Source organism: Saccostrea cucullata, unplaced genomic scaffold (assembly GCF_032062105.1).
Source record: "Saccostrea cucullata isolate Sc308-1 unplaced genomic scaffold, CSIRO_AGI_Scuc_v1 ctg7221, whole genome shotgun sequence".
NCBI lineage: Eukaryota > Metazoa > Mollusca > Bivalvia > Ostreida > Ostreidae > Saccostrea > Saccostrea cuccullata.
In genome coordinates this window covers 30,643-52,868 of record NW_026935374.1, presented here as the reverse complement: position 1 = coordinate 52,868, position 22,226 = coordinate 30,643, and the positions used below count along the sequence as shown (strand labels likewise).

Sequence of the window (22,226 nt, the reverse complement as noted above, 5' to 3'; positions counted from 1 at the left end):
ACCTTATTTGGAAAATATACTCCAACATGAGGGCGCGACAATACAGATCATTTAGAGAGTGGCACCACTTTATTAAACTGGATGACAGAAATGTTAGAGTGACTCAGATTAGTAATTAGATTAAGTTGTTTTTAAATTAGCCAAACAGACCCATATTGTTCTAAATCTATGAAGGCAACTTTAACTGGAAAGTGATCTAAACTGGGAAGTCTTAGTTAAAGCCATATATGGCGTAACTGATAAAAAAAATATATTTTTGAAAAATACAAAACTAAGTAAATATAGTTAATACATTTAAATTAAAACTTTTCATACAATTCTGAACACGGAAAACACCTCGTTTCAGCTTATAATACGACTTTATCTTCTCTGTAATGTGTTATTTAAATCTTTCGCATTTTCTTCCAAGTCGGAGAAAATTCCGAGAATCCAAATTAAATTCTGATATCTGTATAACGCAATTGACTTAGATTTTGTAATTTACGGAAAAGTTCTATCTTTATATAAAGTAATGATACAAATAATAAGTTCTTATTATTTTAGTTTAATAATAATTTTCATTGTACATACGCAATATATGGCTTTAACAGAAAAATGATGAAAGGTAAATTATCATCTAACTATGTATGATTAACAGCTAATTATTCAAATGACGTTTTAAAAACTTCAAATGGATATATTAAAAGGGTCGTGACACACACAGATAAAAGCCATGACATTTGCACTTATTGAAATACTAGGTCATGTCAGGACACGCTACACTACCTTTGTGCGCAGGTGTATCGTGAAAAAGCGGAATTTTTAAAATGATTTAGAATTGCCCGCTTTCATTTGAAGAGATTAAGTACGACAGATGATGAGCTATTTCGTATATATTTCTGGTTTTACTTTTTTTCTTTTAATATTTTTCTGATTTGTTGGTTTTCTTAATCAACATACTCAATATTTTATCATATTAGAAATATCATCACCAAAATAAACGTAAGTAACGTATACAAGAAAAAATGCAAGTCAGAGTGCGTAGGTAAGCGTGAGGGTCACGTCATAAAGTGAAATTTCAATGAAATATGTTGTCTCCTACATCAAATTAATTACTGTTCTTCATATCCAAACTTAAAAAAAATAGCAATGTAACCATGACAAACACCCTAACAGACTATATGCCATTTCTCTTGTATAACTTTTCCGCCTACTTACCTCCTCCCCATGGGTATAAATATGGGAGGAGTAATCTTTAACGGTACCTTTCACCAAAAAAAAAAGAAGGAAGATAGCAGTACTAGTGAGAGAAAAATGTGGCAGACGAAATTTTCAACTTTCTGTAAGTAGATCATATCTTAATCTAATGTTGTTAATTGATAACAATTCTCAATTTTAACTTTTAAAAAGATCGTTGTGGACCAACTTCAGATATCCGATGTATAATGACCAATATTGTTAGTAGGATTTTTTTGTGAACCTGATATCAATTTGAAGGGCTTATCAAATGAAAATTATCCACCATAGGAATTTTCAGAATTTTGATTTATACTCGAAGCATCTCACCTTTTGATTTAACATTGAAATTTATGGGAAGAGTGCATTTAATTCTGATATCTTTAAATGAAATTATATTTTTCAAATAAATCTCCTGGTAGAAAGTTACATATACTTCCTCTCTATCAGGATATTAATTAAAATTAATCTTTTACGATGTAAATTTTCAGAAAATTAGATTTTTCTCAATTTTATCATAAGTAGATAACTCTTCACGAAAGTCCCGAGTGCAAGAGGGCCAGCTTCTAATTATGTACAATTCCTGTAAATTTGGTGTACTTCACTATTGTCGTTACTGAACTATGGTTATTTATGATCATTTCAATCACTAAGATGTGTCCATTTACCTCTCATTACATTTTTAGTCATTCTGTTTTATTTTATTTCAGAGATCTTACAAACTCCGCCAACTCTTTCGAAGAGTTTGAGGCTCTATGGGTACAGATGGGAAAAGATCTTGAAAATGAAGATCCCCCCCCCCCCTTCTCCTCAAAGAACGGTCACAATCACACCTGTCGATGCAAACACTTTTGAAAGGTAGGAACTTTTACAATTAGAGTTATCGTTCTTACCACACTTAGATTTAGTATTGCTAGGAGATATTATATATATAAATTATCGATTATTCCTAAATGATTAAGCTACAAATGATGTTTTAAGATCAACAAAAGTGTATGTTTGTTTTCTCAAATATTGTTCAGTGCATCAAATGAAAGCAAGACATTCATTACATTAGAACCATCAACCCCCGTCGTCCCGCCGTCCTCAACACCCAAGTAGTCCCCTCCAGCTGATGAAAACTGGCCACCAGTTATTGTTGACGAAGAAAGGGCGAGGGATCGTTTGAAAATGTGGAGAATTCTATCCTCACCTCCTTTAGGTAAGGTCTTTTCTTTGTATTATTTAGTTACAACCTTTGAGTGTAGAGTGATAACTCTAGTTTCAGTAAAGAGTATTTTTTCTATGAAACATCTGTTTTTATATACCCACTGTTAAAGACTCGTATTTATATTTCATTGGATTAATGTATGACCAAACCTAATTAAAAATGTATAATTTCATTTTTTTCATAAAGAAGAAAGCATCCTGAAAAATATAACTCACTGGAAAAAAAGATGCGCCAGCCATTGAAGGAAAATGTGAACGAACAATTTAATATATTGAGGAATTTACATAAGAGAATGGCTGAGGATACGCAGCAAAGCTCCATCATAATTAACCATTTAGAGGATAAATTTGAATGCTCAGCTGGACCTGCCAGAAAACATGTGAAGTTTTCTTCTTTATAATTGTTCATAAAGAAGTTGTGGTGATGAATTTGTAAGAAATGAACTTCTTTAAGACAAAGAACTGTAATGATGAATTTCACAAGGATAGATTTTATAAGAATGTTACGTAGTTTATACTTTCAAAAAAGATGTTTTCATCACTTTTGTTATATAGATTTAAAAACAACTTTTATATTGTGTGAAAATAAACATACCTATAGATGATAAAGTGTTTGGTTATTTTTTCCCTTTACATCTGAAATTTGACTGTGAAAAGCTTGTGAAAACTTGGACTTTTTATACTGGTGTAATCATAAAGTTGTCTGGGTACAAATTTCTTTAGAAGTTGGATCGTAATTTCCATACAAGTTGCTATGTCATTCCCCAAAATGTTTTAAAGTTGCATTGTCATTTCTCTAAAAGTTACAATGTCATTTCCCTGAGTGTTGCTATGTCATTTCGTAAAGATCTGCAAGTTACTATGGCATTCCCCAAAATGTTTTAAAGCTGCATTGTCATTTCTCTAAAAGTTACAATGTCATTTCCCTGAGCGTTGCTATGTCATTTCGTAAAGATCTGCAATATCATTTCACCAATTGATAACATCAGTGATTGTAGAGTACACCTTGACTGCAAAGTCACCTCTATAATGTTTGGAAAACCCCATGACGTCATTGACTGTAGACTCCTTGACTGTAGACTCATTCTTTGCACTAAGTTAACCCATGACGTCATCGACTGTAGACTCACTCTTTGCACTAAGGTAACCTAATGACGTCATTGACTGTAGACTCCACCCTTCACTGTGACCTCATATGACCTTTATGGGAAAAACCCATGACGTCATCCTGACTGTAGACTGACTGTTCTCTGTCCCCCTTACTACTAACGTATTTATAGTGAATTTTAAAAGAAACGTACGTTGACGAACATCAACGAAATGATCATTCAGCATCTTCACAGGTGTAGGTGGAGAAGAAAAATGAATTTATGAATTTTTTCAGGACACCATGGAAATAGACTTCTTGTGGGCAAACAGTAGAGACATACATACCAAATAATTCCAATTTAAGGACAGATGACACATTTTTTTTTCAACGAATATAAACTTGGGTCATGTTTTAATGAGTAAAATGAATAACTTTCACCGCATTTTTTTTTTTACATTTTTTATTAAAATTTTCACAGAAATGGGATTTGAAGTGAAAATATACGTATAGATAAATAAGGATGGTTTCAGAGAGGCAAAATTTAAACGTCACAGAAGGTTAACAAATTCTTTATATTTTAGAAATTTACGATTTGCATCATTTTCAATGAAATTAAGCCAAAAAATATATACCTATCTAAGCATCCATTTTTCCTTTGTATCATTTGGCCTTACGAATAACTAAAGCATTCAAAAGGCAAAGATTTTTAGACGGAGGCTGTATGACAGCCTCCGTGTATAGGGATTGTCTTGCCCATGGAATGTAAACCGGAAAGATTTCTCAAGCACCATCTATCGGTGGAATTGTCTTCATTACCTTTAGAGCGACTCTGCGTTACACCGACCGCAAGGATAGGCATAATCTAAAACAAAGATCGCGTTACATACAAGTATAAACAAAGAGTTCTGCTTTTTGTAAATAAACAGGATTTGTCTAATATTTTTTAAAATGACGTGTATATAAATACATTTCCTACGGAATATTTAAAAAAAATGTGATTTACTATTAATTTTTATCAGACAGAATATTAGGAGATTTTGTTCCAACAGACGATGATAAAGCATGTTTTACAATATGCTGAGCCTTTTCCCGCCGGTTCTCACACCAAAACAAGAACGAGAAGAAACGAAGTGGCGGATCTAGAGGGAGTTGCCAGTTGGGGGGCTTTAACATCCTCGGAGAGGGATAGAGGAACCCCACTTATCAATAGTTTTTTTTATTATTAAAGTAAAACTATCTCTGGTTACAGATAAGTTTTAACTTTAGTTTTATATTTATTTGTAAAAACCTCCACCAGAATTCACCTGTGTATCAAACTAAGTGTGGAGACGCAGATGTACCTGTAATATGAGAGAAACGAACGACAACTCTGTTATTGATATCAATATGTATCTGTCACGATTGACCCGATTGGTTACAACCCAAGTATTTGGTTCATAGGATTTACTTGATTTATCACATTACATTATTTATCAAATTAAATGGTTTATCATATTATGCCCTGATTTTGGATTTAAAATCATATTTACTTCTCAATTAATTGTTTAATGGAATTTGAGATCTCAGTAATATCTTAGAAACATGACTTGTTTACTATTACATGTAACATGTACTAATATTGGAAAACCACTCGGCTCGAACATGCCATTAGAGCTATGCGACCCGTCAATGAGGTCTATTACAAACCCATGTGTTTTCGTGTACATCATTATGCTTGGAAAGTGAAACTGTAGGATTCAACACATAGTCGGAGCGAAACTACTCGACGTCGAATCCTCCGCCACCTCTATGTCATACATACGGTAAGGGGTTCACAAGCAGGGGCAGATATAAAAAATAGTTCGCTGTTTTACTGTTTAATTTGATGATTTTAAGGTAAAATGTATAAGAAGAAGTAGAAACACGAAATATTAATTTAAAATACCTTTTTCTTTTTTCGTCAAAGAATGTTTTTTGTGATGTATTTTTGGAGAGTAGGAATATTTCGCAATCCCGAACATGGGCGAAGTAGTTCCATCGACGCCATATTTATTTACGTTTTTGTGTACTTTTTCTGCTCTGCTGGTTTCCTCGGATTTTTTCCATATTCAACAGTGTAACCGACTTTTCCCTTCCTTGCAGTAGAGTTATATTCCAGAGGTGAGCATTATTTATGTCGTTATTTTCACATTTTGTCCAAATTGTTCTTGAAATATTGAAAGAGAAAAGAAGTTGATCAGTGTCAGAAGAGCGTCTTAACCAAATATTTTAAGAACTTTGGAAATGATTGAAAAGCTTTAGACGAACTTTCAACGTGAATGAGAATGTATTGAGAAATGACTGAGAATGTAATGAGAAATGAGCAGTCATGAGAATTTGAAAGATAGATTGTGATGTCATGTTTTGTGAATTTTTGTTTACCAATCTACTGAACCATTCTGAAAGAAAAAAAATTGAAAAGCATAGAAAGACCATGGTTTTTGCAATTGCTTTTCAAAATACTTATGAGATATTTCAGTTTTCAAAGTTACATGAAATATTTTTACTTCTGTGTTAGGAGGATTACAGTTAGGATAAATATACCATATATATATTGAATGAATATGGATGCAGAATCTTGTTTTACTTAGTAATGTCTCTGATTACTGGAACAACAAGTCTATGGTGAAATAGGTAAATTTATTTCTTGTTAGTTTGTATAGGATTGAACCTCTTTACTTTGATATTGGAAGTTAAATATGGATATCAATTTAAGTATTTCTCTTCCTACAAATGTGTTACAAGGCGATTTTTCGCAAGGTGCTGCTCATTTTTCGGAAGTATCAAGAGGTAAACAATGTGTATGCAACTGCTTTATGTTTTTACTGTATGTAAGCTTTTTAAATGGTGTGCCAACAATTTCAAAGCATGATTTACATGCAATACTGATGTCAGGTGATGCATTGTATACACTACGAAAGAATCCTTTTCAAGATTATTTGTTACTGAACGAACTTCCCAATCATGTCAGATACAGACAAAAATATTTTTCGTCATATATACAACAAGTATTTGTTGGTACTATGGGTCAGACACTTAACTCTGAAATTAGTTTTTCATTAGAGGGTTTTTTGAATAGGGCATTTGCAGTTTATGACAATGTAATTCTCATTTTTCATTCCTGTGCAATAGCAATCAAACACAGCAATGGTAGCTTTTACATTTTTGACCCTCACAACAGAGGTATAAATGGGTTGTGTGACCCAGAAGGCAAATGTACAGTTTCTATATTAACATCCTTTCCACTTTTATGTCAGTTTTTAAGGCAACTTTGCCTTTCCCTGTCTGAAGTTATGCTTGATCAGGTTGCATTTGAGGGATGTGCTTTATCCATGAAAAAATTGTCATTTAAACCTAAGAAACCTATTGTGTATATTGAAGAACACTTGCAAAGTATTCCTCACCACAATCTTCTTCATAGTAAGTCCCAAAATGAAGGTGTGTTAGGAAAGAGAGCTTATTCACACAATGAAAATGACATGACAAGCAAAAGAAGTTGTATTGAAACACAGGGTAGTTCTGATAGTATGCCTTTAATTTCAATAAATATACAGGATAAGGAAAAACAACCAACATTTGACAAAGACAGCAAACACACAGAGAGAATGAGTGCTGTTATTGCAAGTTTTAAAGCTACTGTAGTAAATGGACCATCATATGTTTGCTCTTGTTGCACACAAACTTGGTTCAGGGAAGGAGTTGTCAAATCTGATACAATTCGTCAATCAGAGTTTGTGAAAAAAATTTTTACTTGATATTAAAAGTGTTGGGGATATTGAATGGATTTGCGTTACATGTTATCGCCACCTAAAATCTCGGAAAGTTCCATCTTGTTCTGTTAAGAATGGGTTTTCCTTTCCAGAAAAACCATTGCATTTAGATATAACTGAAATGGAAGAGCGCCTAATAAGTCCGCGGATTCCTTTCATGCAAATAATGGAAAAACCAAGAGGTGGACAAAAAAGTCTGCGTGGAAATGTTGTCAATGTACCAACAGATGTAAACAAGACAGTTAAAAGTTTACCTAGAATGTTTGCAGAATCTGAGACAATTCAAGTGAAATTGAAGCGTAAATTATCATTCAAACATCATGTTCTGCATGAAACGGTCAGACCAAAGAAATGTCTAAGTGCTTTACGTTGGTTAATTGACAACAGTGAGTTATTTAGAAATGAAGGGATAACAGTAAATGAGGACTGGAACATAACAGAGGAACAGAAAGATTGGTTAGATTTGAATGAAAAAGAAGAGATTTATGCAGACGAAAATATAGAAGAATATCCAGAAGACACCTGGACTGAAGATCCTAATTTCGATACTAGACTGACAGGAAATACAGACACACTAATGCATCCAGCTGATGTAAGGTCATTGAATAGAACACATAACTTTGCACCAGGTGAGAATCAAATTTCTTTAGGTATGTACCAGGATCCGCATGCAGAATACCTTGCATTTCCTACTATATACTGTGGTCAAGAGCGTCCCTCTAATAAAGACAGACTTGTCCCAGTGACATACAGTACTATTTGCAAATGGGAATTGAGATCACTTGATAGAAGAGCAGCTTGTTCAATACCTAATCTGTTCTTCAAATTGAAAAAGCTGCAGATTAAACAGATACAAGACAAAGTGAATCTTGCAATGCGGAAATGCCAAAGTAATGGAAAGAAAGTAACAGTTAAGGACGTAATAAACCCTTCAGCATTTGATAATATTGTTCGATTGAATGAAGGTTACAGGGTACTTAGAACATTAAGAGGATCACCTGCCTATTGGGAAAGTGCAAAGAAAGATGTATTTGCAATGATTAGACAATTAGGAAAGCCAACATGGTTCTGCTCTTTTTCTGCGGCAGAAACTAAGTGGTCAAGTTTGTTGAAATTTTTAAGCAAACAACTGAACAACACAGACTTGTCTGATGAAGCCATCAAAGAGTTGTCATGGACAGAAAAGTGTGAGTTGATTAAGAAAGACCCTGTTACATGTTCGAGGTATTTCCAGCACAGATTTCAAATGTTCATGCAAAAAATTTTGAAGAGCAGTATCAGTCCTCTAGGCAAAATTGTGGATTATTTCTTTCGTGTTGAATTCCAACAGAGGGGTTCACCACACATTCACATGCTCCTATGGATTGAGAATGCCCCAATATATGAAGAAAGTACTAAGGAGGAAATTCAGATCTTTATTGACAAGCATTGCACATGTTCACAGAATGGTGACATCTCTGAACTGATTAACTATCAAACACACAGGCATGCAAGGACTTGTAAAAAAAGAGGTAAGAATGTATGTCGATTCAATTTTCCTTTGCCTCCATTGCCAAAAACAGAAATCTTGGAACCCCTTGATGAGAAAGACTTTGAAGAAAATTCTCATGTACAGCAGGACTACCTCAAAATTTTTGAATATTTAAATGACTTGAAATATGGAAAGGAAATTGATTTTGAGATTTTCCTCAAGGAGATAGGAATGAATTATGAGAGATATCTTTTTGCACTAAGATCAAGTTTGAAATCACCAAAAGTGTTCTTAAAAAGAGCAGTTTCTGAGATACGCATTAATTCCTACAATGAGTTACTTCTTAAAGCTTGGGAAGCTAACATTGATGTTCAGTTTATTCTTGATGGCTATGCTTGTGCTGCATACATTGTGTCATATATTTCCAAGTCTCAGAGAGGAATGTCAAATTTAATGCAAGAAGCATGTGAAGAAGCTAGAAATGGAAATATGTCTTTGCGGCAACAAGTACGACAAATTGGAAATAAGTTTCTAACTCATGTAGAAATATGTGCACAAGAAGCTGCGTATCTTGTACTGCAAATGCCTTTGCGAAGTAGCAGTAGAACAGTTGTATTCATAAACACGAATGGGCAAAATAAGAGAACGTTTTTGCTCAAACCAATGGAAACACTGCAAGAATTACCGGAGAATTCAACAAATATTGAATCAGACAACTGGATCAAACGATATCAAAGAAGACCAAAGTCTGTTGTTTAGCAGACTTCATTGCAAAATTTGACATAATTTTGCCAGCAAAGGAAAAGACCTCATCTCACAAGAAAGATGTATTACCTGAGGATGAAATGGAAGAAATAAATGAAGATGATATCTTACATGGAGAAAATGATGATGACAATATTCAGGAAGAGCACCTTATGAAAGATGGCTCTATACTTAAAAGAAGGAAGACTTCAAAACTCATTCGACATGTCAGGTATAATAAAGATCAGGACCCAGAAAAGTTTTTTAGAGAACAGCTTATGTTATTCTATCCCTGGAGAAATGAGGAACTGGACTTGATTGGAGAATTCAGCAGTTTTGAAGCTAATTTTAAACACAATCAAAAGACCATCCAGGAAAACAAGACACAATATGAAGCTGATAAAGGAGTTATAGATACTGTGGAAGCATGTATGCTTCATTTAGCAGAAGACAGTAATAATGTTATTGCAGCTGAAGTTCAGCATGAAGATGCAATTGATCAAGAAGAAGACGTATGTGACTTGCATGGCTGTTTCAATCCAGAACATTTTGGTGTAGAATATGATTTAGGTGTTGATTTGGGCATTACAAGGAAACAGTTAGAAAGAAATGATATTGTACGAAACCAGATGCCTGTTTCTGAATATCAAAACCGTGTAAGATCTCTGAATGAGAGACAGACAACTTTCTTTTACCATGTTCTTCATAAAGTAAAAATGGACTTTTTTCCTTTTTACTGCTTTTTGACAGGAGGTGCAGGAGTTGGAAAAAGCTTGCTAACAACATGTCTCTTCCAAGCTATTACAAGTTATTATACAAAACAGCCAGGAGAGAACCTTGATGCTATAAAAACTGTTATGTGCGCTCCAACGGGAAAAGCGGCATACAATATAGGAGGACAAACCATTCATTCATTATTCTGTATACCTGCAAATCAAAGCTTGATTTACAAACCTCTTGATGCGCAACAGCTAGATACGATGCGAGTGAAGTTTCAAAATCTCAAAATTATTTTCATAGATGAAATATCAATGGTTGGGAAAAAAATGTTCAATTTTGTCAACTTGAGACTACAGGAGATTTTTGCTAGCAATGTTCCTTTTGGTGGTGTGAGTATTATTGCTATAGGAGACCTTTTCCAATTGGAACCAGTTTTTGATGGATGGGTTTTTGAAAACTTGGATGATGGCTATGCACCATTGGCAATCAATTTATGGAGTGACCTGTTTGATGTTTATGAATTAAATGAAATTATGAGGCAAAAAGAGGACAAAACTTTCGCCGAGCTGCTTAACAGATTACGCGAAGGCATGCATACTGAAAGTGACATTGAAGAACTCAAATCACGAGCAAGTGACTTAAATCAAGTAGTGGAAGTCAATCCTATTTTACATTTGTTTACCACTAATGCTAAAGTAAATAATCATAACATGGTGGCATTTAATAGTGCAGAAATTGGAAACAAATGTTCTATAGAGGCTATTGATACGGTAGGTGGTGACATAGCTGCAGACTTGAAGACCAAAGTTCTTGCTCAAGTGCCAGAAAATCCTTCTAAAACAATGGGATTACAAAAAGAGGTTCATTTGGTAAAATATTTGCCAGCAGAAATCTGTTTGAATGTTGATGTGGAAGATGGTTTAGCTAATGGCAGTCCATGTATTGTAAAAGAATTGGATTTTAGAGTTCCTGGATCTAAGAGATGTAGTATTGTGTGGGTTCTATTTGAAGAACAAAATATTGGTTCTCTTTCCAGAATGAGGTACTCTTATTTGTACACTGAAAATATTAGCAAATGTTGGACACCTATCCTAGAAGTGTCAAAAAAATTTTCAGTTGGCCGTTACAAAACATGCTATGTTACAAGACGACAGTTTCCTTTGAGATTGGCATGTGCTAAAACAATTCATAAAGCACAGGGATCCACCTTAAATGATGTTGTCGTAGACCTTGGAACCAGGAAACAGGAACATATACATTATGTTGCATTAAGTAGAGTCCGTAAACTAGAAAACTTGTCCATATTGTCACTGAACGAACAGAAAATAGCAGTGTCAGAAAAAGTTGTTCAGGAAATGAAAAGGCTAAGAGAAAATGCTGTTTTAAGAACATGTTTACCAGTCCTGAAGCATATAACATCAGATTTGAAAATTATTTATCACAATACAAGATCATTACACTGTCATATGAAAGATGTTGAAAATGATGAAAATCTGAAATCAGGAGACATTATTGCTATTTCAGAAAGTAGACTTGTACATAGTGATAGAGATGAGGATTATCTGCTGCCAGGATTCAATATGTATCTCTTTGATTCACATGCAACAAATGGCGAAGGACGACCATTTACTGGAATGGTGGTGTACTCAAAATTAAACTTGCACAACCCAAGAAAAATTACTCTGTGTGGAGTGGAGACTGTGATTACTTCCATTGACTATCAGGATTCGTCAGTGAATCTTTTGTTTATGTATTGTCCCATAAATGTGGCAAGCATAGGTAATTTTTGCAAATTTCTTATGTCAGTCCATGAATTAATGGAAACAGATACAGGTATTCCCCTTGTTATGATGGGAGACACAAATATTGACTATTTCACTCAAAGAGATCTCAGTTCATGTCTGGAAAAATTGAATGTAAGACAAATAATGCACAGCTCTACAAGAGATTATGGAAGTTGTTTAGATCATGTGTATACAACATGCATGTCAAATTCTGATATTTCCTGTGCCACTCTTGAATCATATTATTCAGATCACAAACCAATAATTGTATATTTACCATTGTAAGAGTACTATTTCCTATTTAACAGAACTTGCTTTTTGAAACAATTGAAATGTTGACTACCTGAAGTATCACTTTAAGAATTTATGTGATATATGTACATTATTATTTAAAAGGACATTTCATTGCTAAGTTGGGAAATAGTATTTTATTGAACAAAAATTATCTTTCAAGTATGTGGAATTTGGAATAGAAATATTTAATTTTTTAAAATCAACCATGCATTAGTAATACCGGTAAATTACATGAATAATAATTATCGGTGACACCCAACTATAATTATCAAATATGCATAATGTGATTTGCCCATGTATTGTATGTCTTTTCCATAATTTGCTGAAAATTAAATTTTACAAATTTCAGATGCAGGAAAAAAGTCTTAAAGACTTGACACTGGAGACCAGTGGAAAGGATGCAGGGGCATATCCAATGGGGAAAATAGTAGTCGTCGTTGCTAAAGTAGGGCACACTGCCCAGTTCAAAGGCAGTAGTGGCACAATGGGCAGTATGCTGAACTTCAGTATTGCAGACAAGACAGATACAATGCTGGCTACTCTAAGTGACGAAAGCCAAATGGTGAAAATCCAACAAGGAAGAACCCTTCAGCTCAGAAACTTCCTCGTTAAAGGAAACCGAGTTGTACTCTCAGCCCATTCAAAAATCATGTATGCGCCACCACTCAACTTGCCAAAGGAGCAGACAGATAAAGCTGTTCTGCTAATTCAACCAACCTCTCCATCCAAAACAATAAAAGAGGCTCTGGAAACGTCCCTACGGGAAATTGTATCGGTACAGGGACAGGTCATTCGGGTAAGTATTTTTTGTACTTTATCATCTTACCAGTTACCACAAAGAAGCTAGTATTCTTTTATACTGTAGATCACTATTTTTTCACAACACTATTTTTCACGACTTCTTTACGTGGTATTTAAAAGCAAGATAAAATATACACATTCTGTGGTTTCCGTTATATATGTATAAACATTTATAATACAAATTAGCCTGGGTACTTTTGATGTGGACGCTCCACACAAGTGTCACCTTTTCTGGCCCAGTGATTCTTGAGAAAAGATTTTCATTCATTTTTCCTATATATTTCTTTGTAAAACTTTGATTTCACAAAAAAAAGTTAATTACAGTTTGTAAATTATTCAAATGCTAGACAAAGGAAAGAAAATATGATCTTTAAAATCTCTAAAACCTGAATAGATATGAAAATACATGTATATGCAAATAGTTAATACACTTGGAATATATCATTTAATCAAAATCCAGACAAGAATCCTTCCTTAAAGTTTATGGTAAACTCTTATTTCAGGATGAGGCTATTAAAGTAGTTCCCGTTGGACAACAACAAGCAAACATAAGAACTGTGTGCTTGAAGGACCAAGGGCACACCATGGACGTCACACTATGGAGAAATCTTACTGAAATGGACATCAAAGTGGGCGATTTCCTAGAGTTAACTCACTGCATTGTCACAGAGTGGCAAAAGAAGAAAGCGTTAAACACTACAAGAAATACTGTTATCAAGGTACACGTCATCTGAGTGCATGCATTACTATTGTATCAGTTATTGTTCTAGTCAACTTCTGAAAACACAATACAATTTATCAAAAAATTATTTCTACCAGAAATATGATTAAGAAAACTTAAAAATGAATGAATTATTTTATAAATTAAACATTTTAATTTATATTAACACCAGAGGAATATAATTAATTTGCAGTATATTGATATGTTATTTCATGAACAAAGTACGTAAAATTTTGTGCCAAATTTTGTGCTCAAAAATAAGTCTTGTACATTTTAAACTATCTTTTCCAGAAAGTAGAACCACGTACATTGGTGGTAAAGGGCGAAGTAGAGGCTTTTTCTTTTGGAGATCAGGAATTTGAACTATGTCTGGTTGAGGAAAATATATGCCAGGACATTAAAGTGAATATTGGAACTTTCCAAGGCGAACTCGCAAAGAAAGTAGAAGAAGCATCCACTTGGGATATTTCACAGTTAGAAAATTGTGTCGTGTCCATGCTACCATTCCCAGTAGAAGCAACTATGAGTGGATCAGATGTGCAAACATTCAAAATCCTTTGAAGTTAAAAATTTGATCCCAGTTATTTGTTGATGTTTCAATCAAATAGTTATACATGTACTAACTGGGTTTTTTTTTCTTATCTTGCAACACATGCAGTTACCATGTAGTAAGTCATTGATATTAGTATTATTTTGGTAGTTTACCACACTAGATTTTTTTGTTGGGTCGAATTCATGTTTCATTTTTGTAAATTTACTGTAAGCCAATTGTTATTTATGTCATATTTAATTCGCAACTCCACAGTCTAAGAAGCAATCCTGCACAATTTTCACTACAGACGGTAAATTTCACTACAAATGCAAAGTAGAAAAAAAATAATTAGCAGAGAAAATGGAGATAAAAATACTTGCCTATTATACAAGACCCAATACTTTTAAATATATAACATGAATAAAACTTGGTTTACAGTATTGTAAGATGATGCTATTGTTCAAATAGTAAAAAAGAGTGGTTTCATTTTCTTAGGCAGAAAAGTAATTCCTGTTTATCACTGTATACCAGTGTGCCTTGCCATGGATTTTTCATATGTAGTTAATGATTTTAGTCTTGTGTATTAAAAACTATTTGTATTTTCATATACAAATACATGTACATCATAAGAAATTATACCTCATTTTCCCTTCTTGCCAACTCATTTTTATCAAATCATTTAATAGTGCAAGTCATATTATTTAGGAAAGTATTTGGAAGTATTTGTAATAATGCATTCTGTGCCAAAATTACACATTTGTTATATTCTGTGCCAAAAACAAAACTATGCATACATATGTGCTAACTAGTGGTGCCTTATCTAACATATTCATTAAAATGCCTTGTAATATGTTGAACTTAGCAGAAATAGACAGGGCATTTTCTTTCTTTAAATCACAATAACTGGAATGTTCTTACATCTTATTCTCAAACTTTTGTTACCTATAATAATCAAATACAGTTGTTTCATTTTTAGACCATGATGTGTCCATAATTGCATATGATTGTGAAGAAACTTAATGATTCAGTATGATAGAATAAATTTGTCACTAAACATGTACATGTGTTTGTGTATATAGAAACAAGCTGTATACTAATACAGTGTTAGATGTTTGTTTGTTTTAATGCTGTTGCATTATTTTATATTGGACCAATTTTGTTTAGTATACATTGCACAGGTACATGCTTTATGTATACAAGGGTAAATATTGTTTTGTTCTGGTACCAATTGCATGGTTGTTCATGAACTTTCCTAGTACTTTAATGCTTAGATGTTTCTTTTTGACAAGAGGACATTGTAATAGTGATTATACTGTTATGCATTTTGTATTTGTCTTCTACCTCTTTCAGATCTCAAACTTTTATGTTTCTGGTTTTTTTTGAAACATGATTATTTCTTAACATTGATAATTTTTTTTTACCATATGTATATGATTGTTAAAGTCATTGTTTTAACACAGTAACTGAAAAGCAGAAATCATTATGTGATCATAGTCATACATTTATTATTTTTGTTCTATACACACTTGTAATTCGTAAACATTCCTCAATGTTTTAAGGAGAAATCTGAAAAGATATATGTCCATAATTTCATAAGATTGTGAAAAACTGAACTGTTTTGTAGTTTGTGTCAAATTGTCACTAAACATGAACATGTACTTGTGGATTTAGAGACAAGTTGTATATATTTACAATTTTAGACGTTTGTTTGTTTTAATGCTGTTGCATTATTTTATATTGGACCTATTTTGTTTAGTATACATTGCACAGGTACATGCTTTATGTATACAAGGGTAAATATTGTTTTGTTCTGGTACCAATTGCATGGTTGTTCATGAACTTTCCAAGTACTTCTTAGATGTTTCTTTTTGACAAGAGGACATTGTAATAGTGATTATACTGTTATGCATTTTGTATTTGTCTTCTACCTCTTTCAGATCTCAAACTTTTATGTTTTTTTTTCTTTTTTTTTTTTTTTTTGGATACATGATTATTTCTTAACATTGATATTAATAATATTTTTTTTTACCATATATGATTGCTTAAGTCATTGTTTTAACACAGTAACAGAAAAGCAGAAATCATCATGTGATCATAGTCATACATTTATTATTTTTGTTCTATACACACTTGTAATTTGTAAACATTCCTCAATGTTTTAAGGAGAAATCTGAAAAGATATATGTCCATAATTTCATAAGATTGTGAAAAACTGAACTGTTTTGTAGTTTGTGTCAAATTGTCAATGAACATGAACATGTACTTGTGGATTTAGAGACAAGTTGTATATATTTACAATTTTAGACGTTTGTTTGTTTTAATGCTGTTGCATTATTTTATATTGGACCTATTTTGTTCAGTATACATTGCACAAGTACATGCTTCATGTATACAAGGATAAATATTGTTTTGTTCTGGTACCAATTGCATGGTTGTTCATGAACTTTCCAAGTACTTCTTAGATGTTTCTTTTTGACAAGAGGACATTGTAATAGTGATTATACTGTTATGCATTTTGTATTTGTCTTCTACCTCTTTCAGATCTCAAACTTTTATGTTTTTTTTTTTTGTTTTTTTTGTTTTTGATACATGATTATTTCTTAACATTGATATTAATAATATTTTTTTTTACCATATATGATTGCTTAAGTCATTGTTTTAACACAGTAACAGAAAAGCAGAAATCATCATGTGATCATAGTCATACATTTATTATTTTTGTTCTATACACACTTGTAATTTGTAAACATTCCTCAATGTTTTAAGGAGAAATCTGAAAAGATATATGTCCATAATTTCATAAGATTGTGAAAAACTGAACTGTTTTGTAGTTTGTGTCAAATTGTCAATGAACATGAATATGTACTTGTGGATTTAGAGACAAGTTGTATATATTTACAATTTTAGACGTTTGTTTGTTTTAATGCTGTTGCATTATTTTATATTGAACTATTTTTGTTTAGTATACATTGCACGGGTAGATGCTTTATGTATACAAGGGTACATATTGTTTTGTTCTGGTATCAATTGCATAATTGTTCATGAACTTTTCAACTACTTCATTCCTTAGATATGACACAATTTTAAATAACAATAGTACATTGTAATATTGTTTATACTTACTTGCATTTCTGCAATTTTTTTATATACAAGATTACTTCTTATCATTGGTATTCATGTCATTTTTTTTATACCTATATCATTGGTAGAGTGATTTCTTTTCTTTAAAAAAGTAATCGAAAAGCATACATAGTCATCAATTATTACTTAAACAAAATATAATTTGTAATCACGTCTCATTTTTTAAAAACAGATTGTTTTGAACTAATAAACTGAAAAGGAATATCACTTCTACCGGTAGTATAATACTACATTTAAAACTGCCTGATATATTGTTTGTCAAATTTGTCAAGATATATCTTTTTATTGTAAGCAACAGTTCTCCATAAACAAATAGTTGTTAAATAGCAAGCCCTAGGAAAATTCTTGTTTTCATACAGTTACATAAAGTAACTAAGCATAATATTTTGCTCTACTCAAAAAATGTGTTCAAAAACATTTATTGCATGTTAATAAACTTGTTTTACTTTTAACATTTTTTTTGTGTTGCTTTAAAGCTATAGATCAAACCATTTCTAATCACAAAGACAAGGAAAAGTCTGTTTTAAGACAAACTGTACTATGTTATAAGATCTTCTAATCCAAAGGCATAAAGAGCTAATGATATGGCCATTTGTAAAGTGTGCATAAACTTCTTTGAATATAGGAAGAGAATCCATGACCAATCAGTGCCAAACTTGTCATAGGGTATCCTTGGCAAAATGCTACCATTTATACTAAAGGGTTAGTATGCTAAAACAAGGGAAAATAGTTGATGAAGTATCTTCTCCATAGCCACCAGACATATCTTCATCAAACTTACATACAAGGATCAGAATATATTCAAGATTGATATTTGCATGGGATATTACCCTTGGTCAAAAGGGCATGGACTCAAGATAAAACTCAAAATCATGATAACTTAAAAGTAAATCACAATGCATACTCTTCAAAATTTGTGGGTATTGCTTGATTTGAAGGCATATTTTGGACAATTTAAAGGCTACAATCATCAAACTTTAACAGTTGATGCATCTTGGATCACTGTGACCTACATCTCTAACTTTATAACTAAAACTTTTTAAAATTTTTCATCCCATTATTTCAAACACAGAGAGGATTATAATCATAAAATCTTGTAAGTTAATGCATCTTGCAACCTTAAGACATAATTATGAAAAAGGCATCACTGCAACCTTTCTTTTTGAATTTTGCACGCATTTGTTATCAAATTGTTTAAAAGGCACATTCTGATTACATTTAGACATACAACTATCAAACTTGGTCAGCACATGCATCTTGCAACTTTGAAAATATCAACATAAATGTATGTCATGATAACCTACTTACGACATTTTATTGCTATATTTCAGTATCTTAGGTATTCATTGGCTTAGGATCATCAAACTTTGTGAGTCTCTGCATCTTTAGTTTTCGGAGAGTGACGACCAAAAAGTAGGTCACGGTGACCTACTTATGAAATTTTATGGCTTTATTTATGTATCTCCAGTTCTTATTGGCTTAAAATCATCAAACTTTGTGAGTTGATGCATCTTGTGTTCTCGCAGAGTGATGACCAAAAGTAGGTCATGATGACCTAATTTTGACATTTTGTGGATAAAGTTTAGTATCTCTCATACTTAAAATCATAAAACTTTGTCAATTGATGCATTTTGGGTTTTCGGAGATTGTCGACCAAAAATTAGGTCATGGTGACCTACTTTTGAATTACGTATTAGCTTAGAATCATCAAAATTTTGTCAGTCTAGACACCTTGGGGTTTTGAAAAAGGTCGACCATAAAGAAGGTCAATGTGACCGACTTCTTACATTTTATGGCTATATTTAATTATATCTGGTACTTATTGACTTTGGAGTCATCAAACTTTAGCGGTTAAGGCATATTAGGGTTTTATTGAATAACCAACAAGAAGTATTGGCTTAGAATCATCAAAATTTTTGTCAGTTTAGGCATCTTGGGTTCTTGGATAACGTCAATCAAAAAGTAGGTAACCATAACCTACTTTTGACTTTTGATGGCTATATTTAATTATCTCTGGTACTAATTGACTTAGAATTGTCAAACTTTGTCAGTTGATGCATCTTGGATTTCCAGAGAATGTTGACCAAAAAGTAGGTCATGGTGACCTCTTTTGAATATTTCAGGTACTTAATTAGAATCATCAGTGTTTGTCAATTAATGTATCGTGAGTCCTCAAAAAATTTCAATCAAAAGATAGGTCACTGTGACTTACCTATGGTATCTTTCAATTATATTATAATATATTCAGTCTTAACTGGCTAAATATTATCAAAATTTTCTAATTGATGCATTTTAGGTCTTGTGATACTAATAGAATTGAAGGTTTTTTATTACAAGTGATATATAGTACAATTCATTAAAAGTACGATTCAAGGTCCTTGGGCCTCTTGTATATAAATATTTACAGGACTATTAGCTAATAAATTATCAAAGTTTGATAACCAAAAAGTAGATCAAGGTGACGTACTTCTGACAATTTATGGCTTTATATAAGACTCATGAGTACTTATTCGATAAGAATATCAAACTTTGTCTGTTGATGCATTTTGGTCTTTTATATAGACAAAAAAGTAGGTCAATGTGACCTACTAGGTCAATTACTGTTTCTTACGTTCAACGTGTCTGTTTTTGAAAACTATTCACCTAAATATCTGTTAATTTTAATCAAAGTGAAATTCAAATTTCAAAAATAATATCAAAATATCACAAAAATTCTATGAATATTGCAGTTTCATTATAACAAATCCTGATTTATAAAACCACACAATATTACTCATAGTATACTCTACAGCAATGTTTAACAAATATTTATTCCTTTAAGATCTGTCAAATATGAAGCCTCCGTCTATCAGTACTTTCAGTACTTTGATTATTAATATCAAGATACCCATATTGATCAAACCCAGACCAGTTGGAAGCAAAGTCATTTTTGTTGTTGACAAAATTGTTTCGTACCTTATACACGGGTTTAAAGCTTTCATATCAGTAAAATCTGTACACATGACTTATTTAAAAAGAAATACCTGAACAATAAACAACCGGATTTGCCCTATTAACCATGGAGTTGAATGCCCGATATGTTTTAAACGTGCAAGCCTGCTATAATATTACATAAAGAGGCGTAACACAGGATATTTGAATGAATTTATTTTCAAAAGACTCTTTATTTATTTTATCATACATAAACACCTATTGTATATTAGTTCCGAACTTATTCTGATTAATTCTTTTGAAAAAGAAAAAAAAATGAAATCTATTTATCCTTTGATTAACACAAATTCGGATTTTAGAATTCCGTCTTTAAAGTCTGTATTTATGTGTACATGTATGCGATGTTAAGTCGCACCGAAAATATTCGATATTCCATCACACACTAGCTATGACGAGTACCACGCACAGTAATGTGAATATGGAGCATAAGGGGACGACCATTTGATCCAGAGGGGGGGGGGGGCTGGCAATTTTTTTTAGACGGATTATTTATTTTCATGCTTGTCAAGGACAAATTATTTATTTTCAAGATTATCAAGGACAGATTATTTTTTTTCCATGTCTTACCGTATTCTAAAAGACTAATCATTTATATACCATATTCGGATACAGGATTTTGGGAGGGGGCAGGTATAACTTAGTTGAGGCAAGAGGTCTGGGGCGGCCGTAAGGGCCCCAATGGGTCCTGGGCGAAGCCCTGGTGGAGGCCAAGGGAGTACACCCCCCCCGAAGCTCTTGGGGTTTCGTGTATTATAAGAGGATTGATTGATTGATTTTATATTGTTTAACGCCAAGTCGGCAATATTTCAGCCATATTTTGGCGGGCAAGTATTAACCGGTTTTTGAAAGCTTTTGGTTTCTCTGGCGGCCCCCAATGAGCCTACTCTTTATCGAACTCCAGAGAAACGATCTTTTGCGTGCCAAGGGGGTTGTTATCCTTGACACGGGGCACCATTTAAAGTCCCATCCGACGGACTGGAAATTTAAAATATGTAAACTGTTAAAAATAAAATCATCTAAATATATATCATAAAATTGCTCTAATCATTTCTATATTTTATTGTAAAAATCAGTTTCATGTAAATATTCCAAAATTGCATGTACATTTACATTTGTAAAAAGGTCATATATCGTTTTTGCATTTCCAAAAAGTCTACTTCGAATTGGCGAAAAATCAGAACATTCTAATAAAATATGATTGACAGTTATCGGACAGTCACAGGATATACACTCCGGCTGAGACTCCCGATTCAGCAAGTATTCATGTGTAATTTTAGAGTGACCAATACGTATTCTTGATATAATTACTTCGTCCTGACGTTTCAGACCGAAGTCACATGATTTGTTCACTTTGTTTTCAATAGCATAAAGCTTACTTTCATCACAAAAATTCCAATAAATTTGCCAAAGAGAATCGACATAAATTTTAACGAGGTATTTCAAATCGGTGTAAGGAATTTTAAATAAAGTAATTTCATGTTGAAGTGCTGTTTTTGCTGCACTGTCAGCCTTAGTGTTATAAGAGGAAAACCAGGCACTATTATAGTGGTACTGGTTATTATGAACCAAAGTATGACATAATTAATACCGTACCTTGAATGAAGTAAGTTCAGGGAGCAAAGCCACCTGAAGCTCTTGGGTTTTTCAATATATATAAGAGTTAAACTTTTGTAGGAATTGCTTAGATGTGTACCAAACAATGACATTATTACATGTAAGTCATAT

General features: G+C 32.7%; 1 protein-coding gene across 2 annotated transcripts; it reads left to right on the top strand.

Annotated features, from left to right (window-relative positions):
- The first annotated feature begins 4,260 nt into the window (after positions 1 to 4,260).
- LOC134242588 (uncharacterized) lies at positions 4,261 to 17,962 on the top strand. 2 transcript variants are annotated; one of them, XM_062724688.1, is made up of 4 exons: positions 4,261 to 5,653; positions 12,665 to 13,111; positions 13,620 to 13,835; positions 14,129 to 17,962. In XM_062724688.1, exons 2-4 carry the CDS (start codon positions 12,665 to 12,667, stop codon positions 14,396 to 14,398), a joined length of 933 nt encoding a protein of 310 aa, XP_062580672.1. In that variant the 5' UTR covers positions 4,261 to 5,653; the 3' UTR covers positions 14,399 to 17,962. The 2 variants fall into 2 exon arrangements, with proteins under 2 accessions (XP_062580672.1, XP_062580671.1); XM_062724687.1 differs by lacking the exon at positions 4,261 to 5,653 and having other exon boundaries at positions 12,353 to 13,111.
- The last annotated feature ends 4,264 nt before the right edge of the window (positions 17,963 to 22,226 follow it).